The sequence below is a fragment of the Caloenas nicobarica genome, chromosome 17 (genome assembly GCF_036013445.1).
Source record: "Caloenas nicobarica isolate bCalNic1 chromosome 17, bCalNic1.hap1, whole genome shotgun sequence".
NCBI lineage: Eukaryota > Metazoa > Chordata > Aves > Columbiformes > Columbidae > Caloenas > Caloenas nicobarica.
This window is the reverse complement of record NC_088261.1, coordinates 7586517-7604762: the sequence shown is the minus strand read 5'-3', so window position 1 is coordinate 7604762 and position 18246 is coordinate 7586517. Positions and strand designations below refer to the sequence as shown.

General features: G+C 38.3%; 1 protein-coding gene across 2 annotated transcripts in view; it reads left to right on the top strand.

Annotated features, from left to right (window-relative positions):
* ZZEF1 (zinc finger ZZ-type and EF-hand domain containing 1) overlaps window positions 1–18246 on the top strand; it is a 55616-nt gene that overhangs the window by 13183 nt on the left and 24187 nt on the right. For both annotated transcript variants that reach the window (XM_065646887.1, XM_065646886.1), the window contains exons 11-31: window positions 1013–1161; window positions 1710–1821; window positions 3017–3232; window positions 4115–4215; window positions 4530–4699; window positions 5479–5612; window positions 5913–5983; window positions 6239–6353; window positions 6963–7122; window positions 8104–8225; window positions 8312–8422; window positions 9079–9245; window positions 9856–9937; window positions 10577–10778; window positions 11804–11952; window positions 12329–12569; window positions 14003–14082; window positions 14927–15020; window positions 15588–16104; window positions 16740–16904; window positions 18005–18124. In XM_065646887.1, coding sequence (XP_065502959.1) covers window positions 1013–1161; window positions 1710–1821; window positions 3017–3232; window positions 4115–4215; window positions 4530–4699; window positions 5479–5612; window positions 5913–5983; window positions 6239–6353; window positions 6963–7122; window positions 8104–8225; window positions 8312–8422; window positions 9079–9245; window positions 9856–9937; window positions 10577–10778; window positions 11804–11952; window positions 12329–12569; window positions 14003–14082; window positions 14927–15020; window positions 15588–16104; window positions 16740–16904; window positions 18005–18124 — 3278 coding nt within the window. The remainder of the gene's footprint in view (window positions 1–1012; window positions 1162–1709; window positions 1822–3016; window positions 3233–4114; window positions 4216–4529; window positions 4700–5478; window positions 5613–5912; window positions 5984–6238; window positions 6354–6962; window positions 7123–8103; window positions 8226–8311; window positions 8423–9078; window positions 9246–9855; window positions 9938–10576; window positions 10779–11803; window positions 11953–12328; window positions 12570–14002; window positions 14083–14926; window positions 15021–15587; window positions 16105–16739; window positions 16905–18004; window positions 18125–18246) is intronic.

Here is an 18246-nt window from a genome sequence, read left to right as displayed (position 1 = left end):
TGTTCCTGTATGCTTTTGAAGTAGAACGCTTGCTTTTTTCGCTACTGGTAGAAGTTGAATTAGAACATTTTTTTGTTAGGAACTGAAATTTTAAATTGATTATGAAATAGTGTTATTTTAGGGTTTTACTTTGGTGTAGGTCACAGAGAACTTAAGGAAAGGAAGGTCTTAAATTGTTCCAGGGTGCCACAAGCATGTAGTAAAGACGTTTATTTTATATTGCTTTGGTCTATATCTTGCCATATACTCAAGGTAGTGACTCTAAGATGTGTGGTTTCTGTTTAAAGGGTATGGATTTATTTGCAAGATCTTAGATTTAAAATAATTTTTCGAATAGCAGATTTCAAAATATATAGCTTGTGTGTTCAGATTAAATGTAGAGTTTTTCAAATTCTTTTTAGAGACATCAGTGTAATTTGAACAACTGGTGTGATTTTTATCTGGTTTAAGAGCAAGATTTTGTGATTAAATCTTATGGCCAGGACAAAACTTCAGTGAGATTTCTGCAGCTGAATTTATTTATTTAAGGCAAAGCAGTAGTTTAATTCCTGGAAGAAGGAAGAGTATTTCAGTGTCAAGTAGAATTAAACATGATGGATTTCTAGCAAATAAATTCTAACTGGAACTGGAGAGATAGCTAAGCTGTTTTGCAGTGTGGTGATACTGGGATACATAATTTTAGTTTTATTAGTGTTTGGGGGTTTTTTTTAAATGAAAATATACAAAATTAGAATAGGAATTAATATGTGGAACTCTAGTCAATACTAGGGTGCTACAGGGTGATAAATGTAGCAAATATTAACCATGTACATGATCCAGGCTCAATAGCTTACAAAAGTTTTCGTCACACTTGTCTGAATGTGTTTCATTTTTCTTTAGCTAAAAATTGCAGTTCCAGAGATCACTATTGTCAGCATTCAGCTGCCTTCCATAACTTTTTTTTTTCCTGTGGAATCAACACCTTCTTTTCTTGTCAGCTTTTTAATACATTGCTCTGGATTTGTTCTTTTAGGTCCGCAGAGGTGCCATTGGGGCGCAGTGTGGGCTGGTGTTTGCCTATAATAGCGCTTCGGAAAAGTTCCATGCAGAGGAACACTTCAAAAGATTTGAAAGCTACAACAAATGGAAGCTGCGGGAATTCAAACAATTTTTAAAAAACAGGTAAAGGTGGACTTTTTGTAATAAATACATGGAACAGAAATGTTATATTAGATCTTTTCGCAGTGCCATTTGAACTACTGAGAATTGTTGCAAATGACTTTAAAAATGTACATATTTAATTGTTACTTGTTTGGTTTTAATGAGCCTCAATTTGATGTGTCTGAGGAAATATGTATATAGCTGTTGTCTTCAGCTTCTTGATTTAAAGACCTGTTTAAAAAGGGATATAACAAACTTTCTGTTTGAGGTGGGTGTTGCTGATAACAGAGACAATTTATAGGAAGATCACATGTTAATTAGCCTTTATTAAATTACTTTCTCAAAACCATTGTTTAGGAGTGAGGGGAGATTAGGGACCATAATTAAAAAGATTTCCTTAATTTTCTTACCTTGCATGTGCTAGAGTTCAGTTATGTGAGAGTTTCTGTTGTCTCTCTCTCATCTTTATGGCCATAACACGCTAAAAATATTTGGGTAGTCTACCAACAGCTTTGCGGTTTCTTTAAACTTTTTCTTTACAAAGTTTGTTACATTTTTTTAATCCACAGAAGCAGTTGTTTGTGTGATGATTTGGGAGATGATGATCCTATCGGCTGGTTTGAAGTGGAAGAAGAATGGGATGAAGTCGATGTCAAAATGCAGCAGTGCAGAATTTCCCAAGTAAGAAACCATGAAAATCTGTTGGCCCAGTCACAGTGAGCAGAGGCTCATCTCTGTGCTTTGCTGTAATACCAATTAAAATAAACATAACATTTTTTTTTCTTTGTGCAAGGAGAACTCTTCTGAGTAGAGGTAAAAATCAATGAGTTAAACGAACGATTCAACTTTTGTCCTCTGAGGTTTTTTCTCTGTACGTACGCGCAGATAGCTGTAGTTAAATGGTGCTTCAAGCTCAAATTTAATGCAAAATTATGTGATAACGTGCAGACTTTTGGTTTTATCATGAGGAAATATTTCTATAAAGGATGACATGATTGTTAGTTTGTTCTAATATCTAGAAGAATTAACTATCGTGTAGTTACGGCATTGATTCTTTCAGTACCGGTTTCTTCAACCCCTGTTTTAAGGGACAAGCAATTACTAAGCAGCTCCACCAGCTGGGTTGATTTCCTTGAGGAATGTGAGACTTCCCTGTTTCAAGAGTGGCAGAACGTGGGGGTTGATTTGCAGCACTTAAGTAGGAAACTTTCCTTTTCAGACCCTGCATTTATCTTGTTTCTGGAGTCAGCTGTTGTGTCATCCCCCAGCCCTTTTTTGTGCTGCGGAAATTAGCAGAAGTGGTGACACAGTTACAAGTCAACTGGGAATTTTTCTAAAACCGTCCCCGCTTGCTAAGACGTTCTGCCGTGTCTGTGTAACCCTTAGTGCCTTCGACTCATGAGTGTGCAGAGTTATTAAGTACATTTGGATGGCAGAACTCGCTGTTCCCTTCAGCTTTCTGTACCTCGCTGTGGACAGATTGCATAAAAGTGTGTGTTAAATATTACATATTGATCCTCTGCTTGCTTTTAAATGCAGCTAATAATTTTTTTAACTTGCAAAAGTGCTGTAACTGTAGAGCCAAGGAGCAGAGTACGCAGAATGAATGGAACTGATAACGAATTAACTCATTTTCCAGGTAGTTGTAGAGGTCGCAGAACCATCACTGACTTTTTTTTGGAAGTTGGGAGAGTTCAAGCTTAGCCTGAGTCTCAGCCTCAGTATTTTAAACTTCTAGGGGTAACTGACAGGGAATAAGTCTTGGCCCCCCTGCCCCGCCTGCAGCCTCCTCATTTATGTGCTCTCATGTCTTTTAAAAGCCAAATTTGCTCTAACTTCTAAACCAGAACCTTGTGCTGTGTTTATATCCTTCTAGTACTTGATGATCAAGTTCTTGTGCACAAGACAAGACACGGCAGAACGGCTTGGGGTTCAGGGCCTGCATGTTCTCGGGTACCTTCGGCCTTTGCGAGACGAGCCCAACAGGAGCATGAACTGCTTGCAGTGCCGGAAAACCGATGACGATACAGTCTGCGGCACAACTCTGCTCCTCAAGACGCTTCATTTCATCCAGCAGCTGGCGCAGGACCTGGTATTCTTACTTCTTAGTTATTCTTGAGTGTATATTTACCATGATAAAAGCAATACAGCTATACCAACAGTAGTTGTGAATGGATAAAGGAAAGTCTTGCCACTAGGTACTAATAACTGTTAAAATCACGCTGTGGAGAAAAAAATGAGTTCTGAAGAATAGCATTCTGTGTATATTTACAGAGAATATGCTCACTTTGGGTCCAGAAGAGAGTTAAGAACCATTTTTCAGCACTGAGTTACAATGCTGGGTGAAGTAGACGCAACAGAAGGATGCTCTGCTGTCTGTTAGATAATGTAGCTATTTCTGAAGCAAGCATGGGTAAAAGTGTTTTGAGAGAGAGCTAAAATAGTTGCATAGATTAAAACGGGTCCTCGTTTTATCAGAAGTAATTCTGTACGCATTCTGTAAAATGTGTACGGTTGAGAGGTATGGCTGGTATGTGCTGATGTATGTCAGCGTGATGTGCTTTACCTCTGAGGATACGTGACAAAATCATGTTTTGTTTGTGCAGTGCGTTTCTTTGCCTTTTTTAACTTGAATTGAGATCCATGGGCAATCTCGTTTTCGCCATTACTTACTTTCAATCAAATTGGAAGAGGTTGTGAAGACTTTTGGTGGTGGAGGACAGGGTTGGGGGACTAGACCTCTGGAAGGAGGAGAGTCCTTATTAGTAGCTCTGTGAAGGGGAAGGTTTTGGCATGAACTGTCACATTTAGACACAGGAATACCCATGAAAGAACTTGCATTGGAATTCACGTGAGCTGCAAGTTTATTAGACAACTAGGCTGCTTTAAGCCCAGTGTTCAGGGATTTACTTTTTATGAATGTGTTCTAGATAGAGTTAATTTTCGAATCCTGCATTTTCTTTGCCTTGTTAAGGTTCAACAGAAGGAGAGTGGATTAAAATACAAGTCATTTTTAGATTTCACGGGCCTTGATTTGCAGCTGTTCTGGAATTTTTACAGTAAACTGCACCAAAAGTAAGTCGCTGCTTTACTGTGTAGTGAAGCACTAAGCTGTGTGTATATGTATAAATAACGTATGCTTAGTTTAGTTGGAGCAGTTTCTTCTTCCTAAACTACATTATTTGCATAAGTAACGTTTTCTTACTGCTGCCATATGGGTTTTTATCTATAACGTTATGTAGAAGCTTGAGATGTAGATTAATTTAGCTGGTAGCTATACTTTTTTGTTGATGTGCTCTCTACTTAGTGGTGTTCACAGCATTATCTATTTGGTGCAAAAGAGTTTATTTTCTAGTTTTTGCTTCTGTTTGTTTTATGCTTTCCTACAGCCCAAGGGAAGAATGTATCTTTGCTCAAACACTGCTATTGCAGCTTCTCCAGAGCTGCTTCTTTGTACTTACTGGAGACAATAAAACTACTAAACCTACAGAAACTTCTCAAAGCAAAACGTCTGGTCACACGGAAGCTGCAGAAGAGCTTTATAGACATTTGTGTGAAGGTAATTTATATTGAATATATTCACTGTTTTGTCTGTTCTGGCTTACAAGTGTGTTACAATAGTCACACTTGGGGAAAAAGAGATTTATTCCTAGAGGCCAAGTCAACTACTGTTCCTTCGTTTCTTCTTCAGGTCAGTGTGTGCTAATTAGTCTATCATGATGAAACTTTCCTTGACCCTATGAAATGGTTTTATAGACTTTATGACAGCACGAGGCCCACAAACAGCTGCAATAGAAAACTTCTTTTGAATGTGTCACCTGCTTGAATCAGCAGGGAATGTGATCCTTTAACTATAATGTTACTGGGGTTCATGTATTTCTCATGTTTCTTATAAATATAAATGATCTTACAAGTAGCCTGTAAGGTTTACAGAAACACAGAGACGATTCTGGAGCCACTGAAGGAAATGGGAATTACCCATTAGATTTGGTTGGAAGTAGGATGGCATCCTCTTTATTAATGTATAATTTTTTTGTTAATTACCTGTCTCCAGAAAAGCAAGCTAGATGTAAATCAGTGTATATAGAATCTGTCACATCTCGAAGAGTTTATTAGCTTTGATAGCTATCGAGTCTTAATGTTCCTAGAATTCATTTATTCAGTGAATAAATATATCCTTAGTAAAACCTTTCTTGCTAAAAGTCAGAAAGTTTCCCCTCATTTTCTGTGTGTGTAATGGGATTGCAAAGGCTTGAAGTTTAGTTCAGTTATGCCTTTAATGTATTAGATGGAGTAATAACTGGAACTTTTAATTTTGTTTTCTTTTTGTATGAGCAGTAGTGGATATGGGGGACAGTAACTCCGTGCCAATGAAGATGCTAAAAGAGGAGGTGAAGAACACATTACTCAGCGGAGCCGCAATCTTTTTCCCAGACAGACAGACCAGGCGACACCAGCTCTTCACCATGATGGTAAACCATTCAATGAGAAATTGATTGTTTAGTACTTGCTTGCTTTATGCAGAAAGAGGACAAATCTGAGTTCTTGTTGTCAAATAATATATGTCTTGTTCCATTAAAGTAAAAATCTTTTTTTTCTTTGCCTCTTTTTACCCTCCCCCTTCTCTCTCTCTCTGCAGCTTATCCAAAGAAAGAGGTGCTAACCCTGCCTTTCTTACCAAAAATGAATAGTAGCACGCAGAAATTAGAATTCTTTCTCACAGAGGAGGGGAACAGAACATATCATAAAAATAAATCTTTTTCCTTTTCTAGAAAAACATCACAGAGCAAGAGCATAAGCAATCTGTACATCTTGCCTTCAGATCTTTGTGTACCCACTTCAGGTAAGGGGTCCCGAAATTGAAAAAAATTGTCTGATAACCCACATCTAGGCTGTTTTCCAATTTTTTTAGGTGATTGTTTGTCCATGGTGATGGTTGGTATTGATTTAATCAGGCTGGAGTGATCAGAACCCGAACTTTTGATTTCATAGTCATTACACAGAAGGATCTCTACATATTTGTCACAAGGATAACTAAATTTCTGTTTTGGAGAACAAGTGCTACATGTTGGTTAATAAGAACATCTTTGTTTTGCAGTGATCAAGATCCAGGTGGACTCCTATTATTACCAGAGAAAGGAGTTTCTGCAAATTTTGACATAAGCGAAGTGCTTTCAGTCATGGATACCCTTCTGCTAGTGGCGGCAAGAGAGGTAACTGTCTTTGCGCTCTTCCTTTTCCTACTTTTAGCTGTGATTTTTGTGTGCATTCAAGCTGCATGCCTGAGATGTGTGCTAAAGAACCAGCTTTCTTGTCCTTCTGGATAAAACTATTCATGGCTATCCAAGTCTGTAGGATTATGTTTTCCAACCAATTGAAGTATTTTCCTTTAAGCATTAAAATTTCTTAGTAGTAGAGTAAGTAATGTACAAGAAGAGGTATTTTTCCACAGCACTGGAAAGGCTTTCTGGCGCCCTGTCAACACTGGGAAACAGAAGTAATCATCCCATCTTGAGAGGTTAGAATTGGTCATGTCACTAAGGGAGGTGTAAATGGAGGAGGGTCATTTACATACGCACAAAAAATGTGCTGAGAACATCGAGTGACTCATATGTAGCTATTCCTACTTAAAATTGTGATTTATTAAAACAAAAGACATCAGTTGCTTCACGATGTTATATGCTGCTTGTTGCTTGCATTTAATCTTTTTTTTGTGGCTTGGGTGAGATGACAATGTCCATCACAGTTTATGTAGTACATATTGTGTGTCATTCTGCAGCAGAAGAGAATATCCTTTTGTTACTTTCTTTTTTATTTTTCAGTGTGAAATGATGATGCTGGATGTTGCACAGCAAGAGAGTGGCACAGTCTTGTCTTCCTTATTCTGGTCTGTTCAAGGCAGCCTCCTTTCGTGGTGCTACCTGCAACTTAAGGGCAGCGAAAATGCAGCCAAGGATCTTGCTGTAGAAATACTTAAAACCTGTAAGTGCCAGGATTGAATACAGGGTTAAGTGTGGTGTAATACAGGACTTTAAAATGTGATTTCGCAAAGTGTGATATAGTAAGGGTGCACCAGTGGTTGCCTGAGGCATACTTGTAACTGTCACAGCATTTGTAATTTCTCTAGGAAGGAACTTGTAGGCGTATTGAGCAACTTAGAATTTTAGCCAGATTAATAATTTTATGTTGGGAGAATCTTCAGAAAATATTCAGTAAATCTTGAGGGTCAAATACTGAAAAAAACCCCCGCAAACCGAAAAACAGCCCAACAAACAAACCCCCAACCAAACAACGAGCAATAACAGACTTTCATTTAAACATTTTGGTTTCTTACATGTTCCTTATTTTGTTAAGGTCCTGTGTGGTGATGCGTATTTTCTTAGATGTTTGTGATGCAAGGAGAAAGGAACTTACTCAAGAAGCCGGGCACTTCTAGGGGGGGTTTGCTACAGTGTTTTATTTGGTTGGTTGTGTTTTTTTAATGCAGCAGCTCAGTATTGAGTAGTTAACTGGGCCACGTACTTAACAGAGATGTAATTTTGTGTAAAATTACTTCATATTTCTGTTATTTGTTTATGAATAAGTCGATGTTCCTGTCTGACATCTTAAAATGGATTAAGGCTATGGCTAAAATTACTGGTCTTGCTCTTTACCTAAGCTGCATTTCTTAGTTATGTAGGGAGGCTGCTGGATACACTGAGATTGTTGAAAGTCTTGGAGTGTTTGATTAAATTACTCATCTCTTTTTTTTTTTTTTATATCATTGATGAGCATGGCTTGTTTCCACAATAGAAATGTCACAGAAAACTTCTCTGAACTGTTTATGCTCTTGACTGTCACTGTCTTGGGCAGCAGATGCCTTTCCTGCTGTCTTTGCACATCACCATGCACTTAGGTGTTTGATAAAGTAGATTGTGGTAGCAAATCCTTACGGTGGCTATTAAGGGTTTTTTTTCTCTTTAGATGTGGGCCAGTTCCTGTCAAATATCAGAACGATTTTGCAGTCACTTTTATCTCAATATAGTGGCAAAACAATAGTAGAAAAAATAAGTAACTCTGTCTTTGCTATGGCAACTCGTCAGCTGGTAAGTGAACGTTGGGGTTTCGTACCATTCCCGGGTAGCACGGCTGTGCTTACGTGCATTTTCATGAGACCTGTGTTTTCTCCTAGGTCATCTTCTTGTTGGATTTTTGCACTTTAGACATTCCATACTGTACTCTGCTACAGGGATTCAGCACTTTGATAGAACCACTGAAAAGCCTGTGTAGCGAGCCTCATAAGGTAACTAAAGATACAGGCACCATTAAGTGCAGTGAAACCAAACCAAAATTGCAAGAAAGACAAAGAAGACTCAGGTGATTCTATTGCTGAGTGTTTGAAAGGAGCTGGAAATCTTCTAAAAGCATGGCATGTGTAATGACATGTTGAGTGAAGAACTAGAAATGTATCTGTAGTGATATGAAAGGTGAGCAAAGTGATCGGAAAGTGCAACTGGAATGAGAAGCCTAGAAGGTAGATAGGAAGGAGGGATTCTGAAGATGAGGAGGAAAAGAAATTAAAAGTAGTATGTGCTTAACATTTTTAGCTTCATTGCTTGAGGTGATGCAAATAAAGTCTGCATGTCTGTAGTGTTGATGTTTAAATCTGCATCAGTCGTGTAGACTCTCTTTTTGTTGACTTGTAGGCACTTCTGGGGTGAGAATGTGTCCTCCCCAATAGACTGGGTGAATTTTCTTTAGAAGTATTTCCTTCCTGTGACTCTCAAGGGTATCTTTATAACTAGTTCAGGTGTAAATCAATGCTGTAGCCTTTTGAATGCCACTTTGTATGTACATCTGGCAACTTACAACTATAGACACAAAAATCTAGTGTGGTAATTTTTATTTATTTTTAAATGCTTTACACTTGTATCTCAAGAATACATTTTTGTTCCACAGATGGAAGTGGAAAGCTGGCAGCAAGAACAGCCTGTAGTATTGCGAACATGGACAATGGAGTCGCCTCATAACTATGCAAATAATTGCCATGAGGTGTCAGTCTTCCTGTGTCATGGCGCAACTTACTTTGAGGTGGAATTTGATGAAAAATGTGAAACTGAAAGGAGGTAATTTGGTCTTGTGCTGCGTTAGATTCCAATATCTATTTGCAGAGGGGTAATTCAATGCACAAGGAGTCCTCCTTGCTCTCCGCATATGCCATTTCAATTTCTTCATTGTCCTGCGTAATATACAATGTGTATTTTAAATGACTTATTGTGCTGAAAGCCACTGCTGGCAAATGTACAGACATGCTGTTCATACACATTTTGCTTCCTGTGGCCTTGATCTGTTCTGTAGTATTGCTGTGAACATCATAGTTTGTGCTTGTGGTATTTATTTTGCCCTCTTTAGGCAAAACTATTGGCTTGATTCCTCTTGGTAACCAGTATCAGGCTACTGCTTAGTTCAGGCATATGCCAGATGTTAAACCAGCACCCATTATCAATTCTGAAGAGTTGGGAAAGTTCTGCAGGAAAGCAGCTCTGTGTTTGCTTGGGACTATTGCATTGAAACACGAAATAAATTCCTTAGCAGTCACGTGAAGCAATGCAGGTGTGGTTCAGAAAGGTGTGACAGGGTACACTGAGATGCAGCACTCATGAGAGTCCAAAAGCGAACATTTTCCCCCAAAACTTAAAAAGCAAACTTGGAAGTAATGAATTGCAATTTTCACAGGTATGATTACCTGGAGTTTACTGATGCCAGAGGTGCAAAAACTCGTTACGATACAAAGGTTGGCACTGAGAAGTGGCCTAAGGTGAGCACCTTTAACATTCTGAACCGAGTGAAATATCCATTCTTAGGAAATTCTTATGATTCTTGCAGAAAACCTATTGTCTATAAGGATGTGTGCTTTCTTGCGTATATGTCTTTATTCCCTCTCAAAGTCGGGGGTAGGAGGTGAGGGAAAAAGTCTAAAATGAGGCAAATAAAATGAATGAATGAGTAAAGAATCCCTCTGTGTTGCTGTTATCCAAGGAAGAGTCAGACAAAATGAGAAGTAATAATGATGTTTAACTGCCTGTAATAACTACCCGGGTAATACTTCCTCATTGTCACTCTGCCCTTGCAATTTTGGGGCAATCGTGAGACAAGCGCGGTGCTTCCTGCGGCCACGCTCTTCTTTGGTGACACCTGCTCTAATCAGATACTTCTTTGTGGTTTTATGGCTTTGACTTCTAAAGCTCAATCATCTATAAAATTTCTCATTTAGCTATTTGAATAGAAATTGTACCTGCTTAGTATTGTGTTTCTGATTCAGGTGGTGGGGGGAAATTAGATCTGTTAGGGACAGAACATAGTACTGAAACCCCACAGTTGCTGAAGGAAATTCATTACCCTGAAACGTCTTCCTGTCATGTACACTTGGCAAAATGACTGTTTTGTTGCTCTGTAGAAAGTGACCTTTAAGGCTGGCCCACGGCTGCAGTTTCTCTTTCACTCTGACAGCAGTAATAATGAGTGGGGCTACAAGTTCACCGTCACTGCTTACGGCCTGCCGGACGTCGCCGTTTCTTGGGGCTTGGATTTACAGCTTCTGGTATCGCGGTTGATGGGGCGCTTGGCTTCCCGAAGTATGGCACTGAAATCTCTACGAGGTGAGTGCGTTTAATAGCTCCAGAGGTTGCGATGCCGTATAAAGAGGAGATACAAGGACCTTATGTTTCAAATCTCTGATATTCAGAAGCCGATGTTAGGAAGACATGGACACATGGGAGTAATCATCCTAAGCTGAATTACATTTATGAAGTAATATCAGAGTTTGCCCAATCTTCTGTTCTTCCTTTTTCTCTTAAAATTGTTCCCTGGTGCTGTGATCCAGCTCCATGTTGGTGGTGTGAATATGGAGCCAGCAAACTGCAGAAAATTAGGAGCTTAGGACATAAATGATTTTAAAAGTTTCGCATGAGCATTTGGTATTGATTTAAATTCGAATTCACAAGTTAACTTCCAGAAGTTAAGTACACTTAGGATTTGGGCCACTGGACATAAGTAAAATACAAAATGTGAGATGGGTGCCATAAGAAAAGGAAAAAAAAAAAAAAAGAGTGAGTAGTTTATTCTTTAATTTCAAAACTAGAACACTTCTATCCAGCTTCCTAAATCTGATTTTTTTTTGGAGAAATTAAAGTTAGAGTTCTTCCTGCAATCAGATACTCAGTACTTACCTTGGAAAATTAGGTGGTACTGCGGATTTAGGGAACTAATTGGAGTGTTCCTAGGACAGAATATTTTTCTCCTTGGTTAATTATGAGCTTCCTTACATGCAGAAAATGATAATGTCTTTTGTAGGAGAAAAAGCTTTTAATCTCTCTTGCAAACTGTTTTGGAATTTCTATGGTTATAAATACAGCTAAAATGTTTAAAGCCCTCCATAATTTACCATATTGTCACTGTAAGATAAGATATTGATGCTATCATTAAAGAAAGGGTACATCAATTTTCTGCGCCACGTTAGCAAAACAGAAGCTAGAGAATGCTGTTAAATTACTCGTCGAGTCTATTTGCATTACCTTCCCTGTCCCCCCCCGCACTGGATGTTTAACGTTTGTCATTTTTATTAATCTGTTAAAATGAACAAAAACATTTAGTAACCGAAGTGTCTGTTCTAAATTTCCTGCAGAACTAGGTAGTAAAGCAGACTTGCCTCCTTTGAAAGTAACATCAGTTCTGAATTCTCCTCTGTGGAAACCTGTCTTCAGGCATCAGCTGTGTCCCGAGGCGCTCCCGGGAGCCAGCCAAGGCAGTCGGCTGCGCCAAGATAAAAAAGAGGTACTCGCACCACTACTTTTGTTTCATTAGCGTGAAATCCCCGTGTATTTCACAGTTTCGTTTAGACTTAATGAGCTGATACGTCCTTAAGCATATGCCGTTGTGATAAAGCTATTTATTAATTCAAATACCGAGGAGGAAAGAAACTGTTGTTCTGTGCCCTTTATTAGTTTCTGTTTTCATAGAATCATAGAATGGTTGGGAGAGGGACCTTCAAAGATCATCAGATTCATCCCCTGCCTTGGTCAGGGACATTTTCATTAGCTCGGGTTGCTCAACTGCAGTAGATACACCGCAAGCTGACTTAATTGTAGAAATGAGCTGCACCAATTTTTCAGATAATACTAAATTAAATGTTTTCTAACATTCTTTCCAGGCTAGGAGCTCTCACCAAGATGACTGCCGTAACTTTCTTTTCGACTTTGCAAAATCAGATCCTGCCCAGGACTTCAGTGGGCAAAAATCTGAACTTTTCAAAGGACTTACACAGGCATGTAAAAAACAGACCCCAAAGACAGATATAGTTGCTGGTTCTACTGTTGATCAAGCTGTGAACTCAACATTTGCTGCTTTGGTGTATCTCACTCCAGATTTATATGAGAAGCTTCAAAAATATGGTAACTCTAATATTAGACTATCTTAATAATGAAGACTTAAAGTTTGTAAAAGGCTATCTTAAGTTTATAAGCTTTGAAAAATCAGCTTAGTGTGGCAACTTTTGAAAATATGTTCTGTATGAAGAAGTCATCATTTAGGTAGACTGGTAGATTAGGTAAGGCTTATCTCTAGAGTGTTTATTTTTTATTTATTTATTCTTTTATCTTCAGAGCACTGTCCAAATATTAATAACCATCACAAGCTACTGACTAAGCCATATAAGAATATACCCAGAGAGTGGTGGTGTTCTCTGGGGTTTTAATTCAGAACAATGTGGCTCCCAGTGACTAGAGGTTCTTGTGTCACTTTCCACTCTCATTGTGTCTTTTCTAAAAAGCCACCATCAACTTATAGATGTTTTTAAATGTTGGGGGTGGAGGAGATGTGAATTGCCTCCCAAAATGCTATACTGTGGAAACTAACCTGGGCATCCTCAAAAAATATATATATTTTTAAATGAAAGGTAATGGTTTGCTTTTAACTTGTAGAATGTCCATTTACCGTAGGTAAAATGGACAACTTTTAAACATACACCATCCTTCCATTAAGCTTACTGATAATTTTGAAGTACAGGATAGTAAGGTGTTACTTGGTTTTGAAGGGTTTCCTTTTAGGCTTTCACTTTCTGTCACAATTTTGAAACTAAACATGTTACATTTTGAGCTATAAAGTTATGGGTAAGAATGATTGACACAAAGACTGACTTGATGACTAAAGTGTTTATTGTCTTTAGTCATTTTGCCTGTGTCTGACAATTGATTGCTGAGTAAGACTGAAAACTGAGGTAGTTCATGAAAATAGTAACGAGTAGCTAAGATATCCATCCTGCTATTACGTGAATAGCTTCATCTGTCAGTCTTGCTGGGGCAGACTGATTTCAGGGCCTGCGTTCACTTATGCCACGTGAAGTTTGTACAAGTGGGGCTGAAAAGAACAATTAAAAAAAATAATGGGAGAGGGAAGATCCTCAACAGGAAGGAAACTGTTTTGTCAGGTCTCTAATTTTTGTAAATTGATCTTGAAAGTCCATTTCAGAATTTCATAGTATAAAACAAAAGGGGGAAAAAACTTATAACTAAAAGTATCTCTAGATTGCATTAGTGATATTTGCATGTGGAGGGAGTAGTTTTTATTTTCCATGACTGCAGGCATCATTTTTGGGAAGAGACAAGAAAGATATTAACAATTTAACTTTGCAAAGAACTCTGTCAAGGTGCAGTTTCTGTATTTAAGGCATATGAAAGTTGGTGGGTTTTATTCCCTATTTTTCTTACAGGCATAATTCCAAGTATTGACTAAGAGACGAAGGGAAAGCTGTAGCGTAATTGTAGTTAAATAGTCAAGTTGTGTAAAAATGGAGCTGTAAATAAACAGTACTCTCTCTCATTTCCAGTCAACAGCGGAGGGAAGGTGCCTTTGAGTGATGAGTTTGCACAAGTATATTCCCTGGCTGATTCCATTAGAATATGGATGGTAAGATCACTCAGGAAGATAGCTGTTAATGTCATTTACCTCAATATTTTGCAATGCAATGTTAAGGAGTTGGGTGGAACCATGTTTTCCTTCAGTGATTCTAGGTCAACTGTTTTCATTTAGTAAGAACATATATTCACTTCTAAATTTTGAACTTAAACATTTAAATGCATTCTCACACGCCTTTCCTTCCCTCAGCCCCAGATGTGTCATGAGTATTTAGAACTGAATTTGACTCAAAATCAGTTATATTTGTGTTGCTTTACAGCCAAAAAAGTGTGTTGTTAATTAGGAAGTTTCTTACATAGCAGTTGGAGTTCTTTTGAGCTATAGCATAGAAAGAAATCTGTCTTAACCATCATTCTCACGGTAATGCCGTGCTAACAGAAAAGGAAATAATTGCTTCTTTGACAAGCAAGTAACTGGCTTCAGTTCAGAGTCTTTTGCATGTAATTTTCCTTGAAACATAAGCCTTATGTCAAGAGCTGGTGTCATCAGCTCACAACCTGGTGAGAGGTGTCTGCATCATCACCTGCAGCAGCAGGGAGCCAAAATTCAGTTAGATTTCACTCGTCTGCAGGAGATTCTAATGTTAATAACTACGTGGCCTTCGATAACTTCCAGTCCATGGCCCATTTTTCTGCTGCTCATGTGAGCCCTTCAGATGCGGACTGGCCAAATGAACTGGTTTGGTACCGTGTGACCTCCTCCCTCGTCTTTCCTGCCTGAGAGGAAGTTTAATCTGAGATTAAATTCCTTTAATGCTATGCAGTTTTCCTACTGCCCTGCTTTATGGATGTACAGGGGGAGTAATATTTTAACTATTTTAACATTCTGTCTACAGTTGGAAATGAAACAAAAATCCCTGATGAGTCGGGGAAATGATATTGAAGAGAAGCAGAACACAGAAGCAAGTGAGGTGAACCCAGAAACTCTTGGTGAGTGTTGCCTTTCCAAATATAAAAGCAATCCAGGTAATTTAGTAAAACAATGACTTGTAAGTCTTAGACATTTTTACTGTAAAAGCCAAGTTAGCAACCAAGGATACTCTTTAATACCTTAATAGAGGAACTAGTGTATGTTATGTGAACTGTCTGGGATTGTGTTCTGCTGTTCTTTGTAGAAAATAAGACATGAGAAAATTCTATAGGGAATGACCTGTCACTTGGGTCACCTGGTTCTGAACTTATGTTCATCTATTTTTGTAGATACTTGTGACCACAATTAACTGATGTTAGAGTAGCAGCTGATTGTTATTAGAATCAAATGTGTTCTTGTTCACTACCGTCTGCGTTACATGGATCAGTGTGATTATTCAGATTTAGCACATGGAAATCTAGAATTAAGTAACCGATAGCATAATGATTAATACAATAGGAAAACCAGTATTTTCTAGCTGTCTTGGCTCAGAAGAGAAAAGATAAATCACTTTCTTCCTAAGCAGAAGGTAGCAAGTCTGGTGTTCTGTTGTTGTGATTTTAACTCTTCCATTTTTTATGCTGCAGCAAAACTTTGTATTCAGAAGAGCCTTTTGCTACTGAATTTTTTGCCTGTAAGAGCAAAGACGAAAGATTCTGCTTCAGACAGTTTGGAAGCCCAAGATATTGATGATATCCGACAGTATGCCAGTGATAAATGCCAAAGAAAAGGTTCCTTTGTGGACACGGACTTCCAGGCAACACACTCATTGCCTTCCAATGTAGCAACTCATCCTGTTTCAAAAGAGGGGGGCCAAATGACACAATCTGACACAAAGATTAAACAAGCTCCAGAACCCCTCCAAACAGAAGCAGCATCTGCATTTCATAGTAAGCCTGTCGAAAATACAGTTTCGCAGCAAGAAGAAACATCATCACCTCCTTCCACTCCTACACGAAAATCTCAGTTCAGCCGTGGAAGACTAAGGCTCCTGTCTTTCAGATCAATGGAAGAACCGAGAGCTGCGCCTACTGTGAAAGAGAAATATCCCATCTTGAAAAACATATTAAACTTTATTAAGGATCAATCACTTTCACATGAAAGGTAAGCAAATCGAAAATGTTGCCAATTATAAAATACAGAAACTTGTCTTCAGACCTCTTCACGTGGAATAAAACATCTTTTAGCTGCAAGATAGAACTGAAAATCATATTGTACATAAATAGTTGTCAGATTTCTGCATCGAAGTTCAGTATTCACAACCATGTAGGGGCTCACAGAGTTTTATTTCCTTTGATTCACTTCTATCATGTAGAACTTCAGAATGTGAAAACAATTACTTGGCTGTTTCTTGTCTTGCTTCCTGAGACCTGTTTGCAGCGGTGTTTTGCTTCTTATCTACAAACAGCCAGGATATGGTACAGCAGTACTAGTAATCCTTGATACCAAACGTAGAGTAGTTGCATCTTTTATTGAATTACCTGGTATTCTGAAAATGTAAATCAAAAGACAGATTTCCAAGTCTCAGCTTGTCTCAAACTTGAACTGGTGGAGGAAGTGCTGGATTCTGGTTGAAGCTTTATCACCCACTCCAACTGCAATACACCACTGCTGAAATACACCAGAAAATTTAAATACCAAACACATGTTTAACTAGTCAAGTAATTCTTGGTTGTGATTTATTTGGGTTACTTTAAGCACAATGTTTCGAAGTCCTCATAGATGTTTTTTGCTCTTAGTGTTTTAAAGGTTCTTGCTTTGAGAAGATCCCAAGGGCAGGCTATTCTGGAAGTGCTCAAGACAATCCGCCGGTGCCTAGGCTCACTTGGACAGCCACACTGTTTTCTTCCACCGTGTGTACTTTTCCTCTTAGAACTTCTAGCCTGTCAGAAAGATTTTACGAAGTAAGTAATTATTTATACAAGTTTCAGCCACGTGTCTTAGTCCTTGTGTTCTCCCAGTCATGTAAATTGAAAATGGTAGAAAGTTACTGCTTTTTCATTCATATGGTTGATAAAAATAGGACATGATGATTAGTTTTTAGGCTACTGTGTATATCTTGCATGCTTCATTAAAAAAAAAAATATCAATAATTGTTTTCAAGTGGGACTTAGTTTCACAGTTATTCATGCCAGTAGGTATCACGTGGTTGAATCACAGTGTGGACACCTAGAAACATCTTTACAGTTCCAACCAGATCACAACGAACTCAAAAACATTGTAGGATCTTCAGTTATTGCTTTAGTTGAAATTCCTGTCTAATTCTAGATTGGCTTCTTTCTCATCCTGTAAAGCTGTAGTGCTAACCCAATTAGCTTGTAATTAGTTATGTAGCATTGCATCTTTAGAATTTTTGTAAATTAACATAATACCTATCTGGCAGATGAGTTAACTTCCAGGAATGGTGCATGTTAGATCTTGTTAGTCAACTATTTGCTCGTTCATGAATTTTCACAACTTTGGATGTGATACAAGATAAATTTTAGGGCGGGGTGGTGTATTTCACTCGTGTGCCAGGGGCTAAAGTGATGGATGTGCCAGCCAAGGTCTGCAGTGCTGTGAGCCACATACCAGTTACAGGGCGTGCACGTACATACAGAAAAAAGAGGGGAAAAAAGTCATATCAACTGTATGTAGGTGCAGTTGTTGTTCTAAGTAAGGTAAGATAATTTGATGTTTGTTTTTGGTTTTTTTTCCAAATTTTACTGGCAACTAGAAAGCGCTATCTCAAAGCAGGAGCTAACACTGCCGTTCTGGTTCATGAATTTCAGTGGGATTTCTGTCACATTTCTGGACAGTGTTGGAACTCTGTCGGCTGGTTTCTCACTTGTCAAGGGCTTTTTGTGCTCATCTTGCAGCACGCTCATTTCCTTTAAGACCTTGATTAGATTTTTGTAAAGCACCTTTTTAATTTGAAGGAAGGTTCTATCATTAGTGCCACGAGCATGCTACCTGAAATGTAACAGTGAATTCTAGACTACTAACCTGACTCTTTAATTTCTAGCTACTTTGGAAACTTGGAAGGCTGTGGTGCTGAGCTACACAAAGAGATTCGAGAGTCCTACTATCAGCTTGTTTTGTTCCTGGTAAATTCTGTGAAGGGATTTAGTACTATTAATGACAGGTACAGTACATTGCTTGTATTACTTAAGTGAGTTGTTCTGGTTTTTTTTTTCCCTGTTCTTCTTCACCTCCTCCCTTCTCGTTTGTTATTTATTGTTTAATGCCTCAATCAAGTTTGACTGT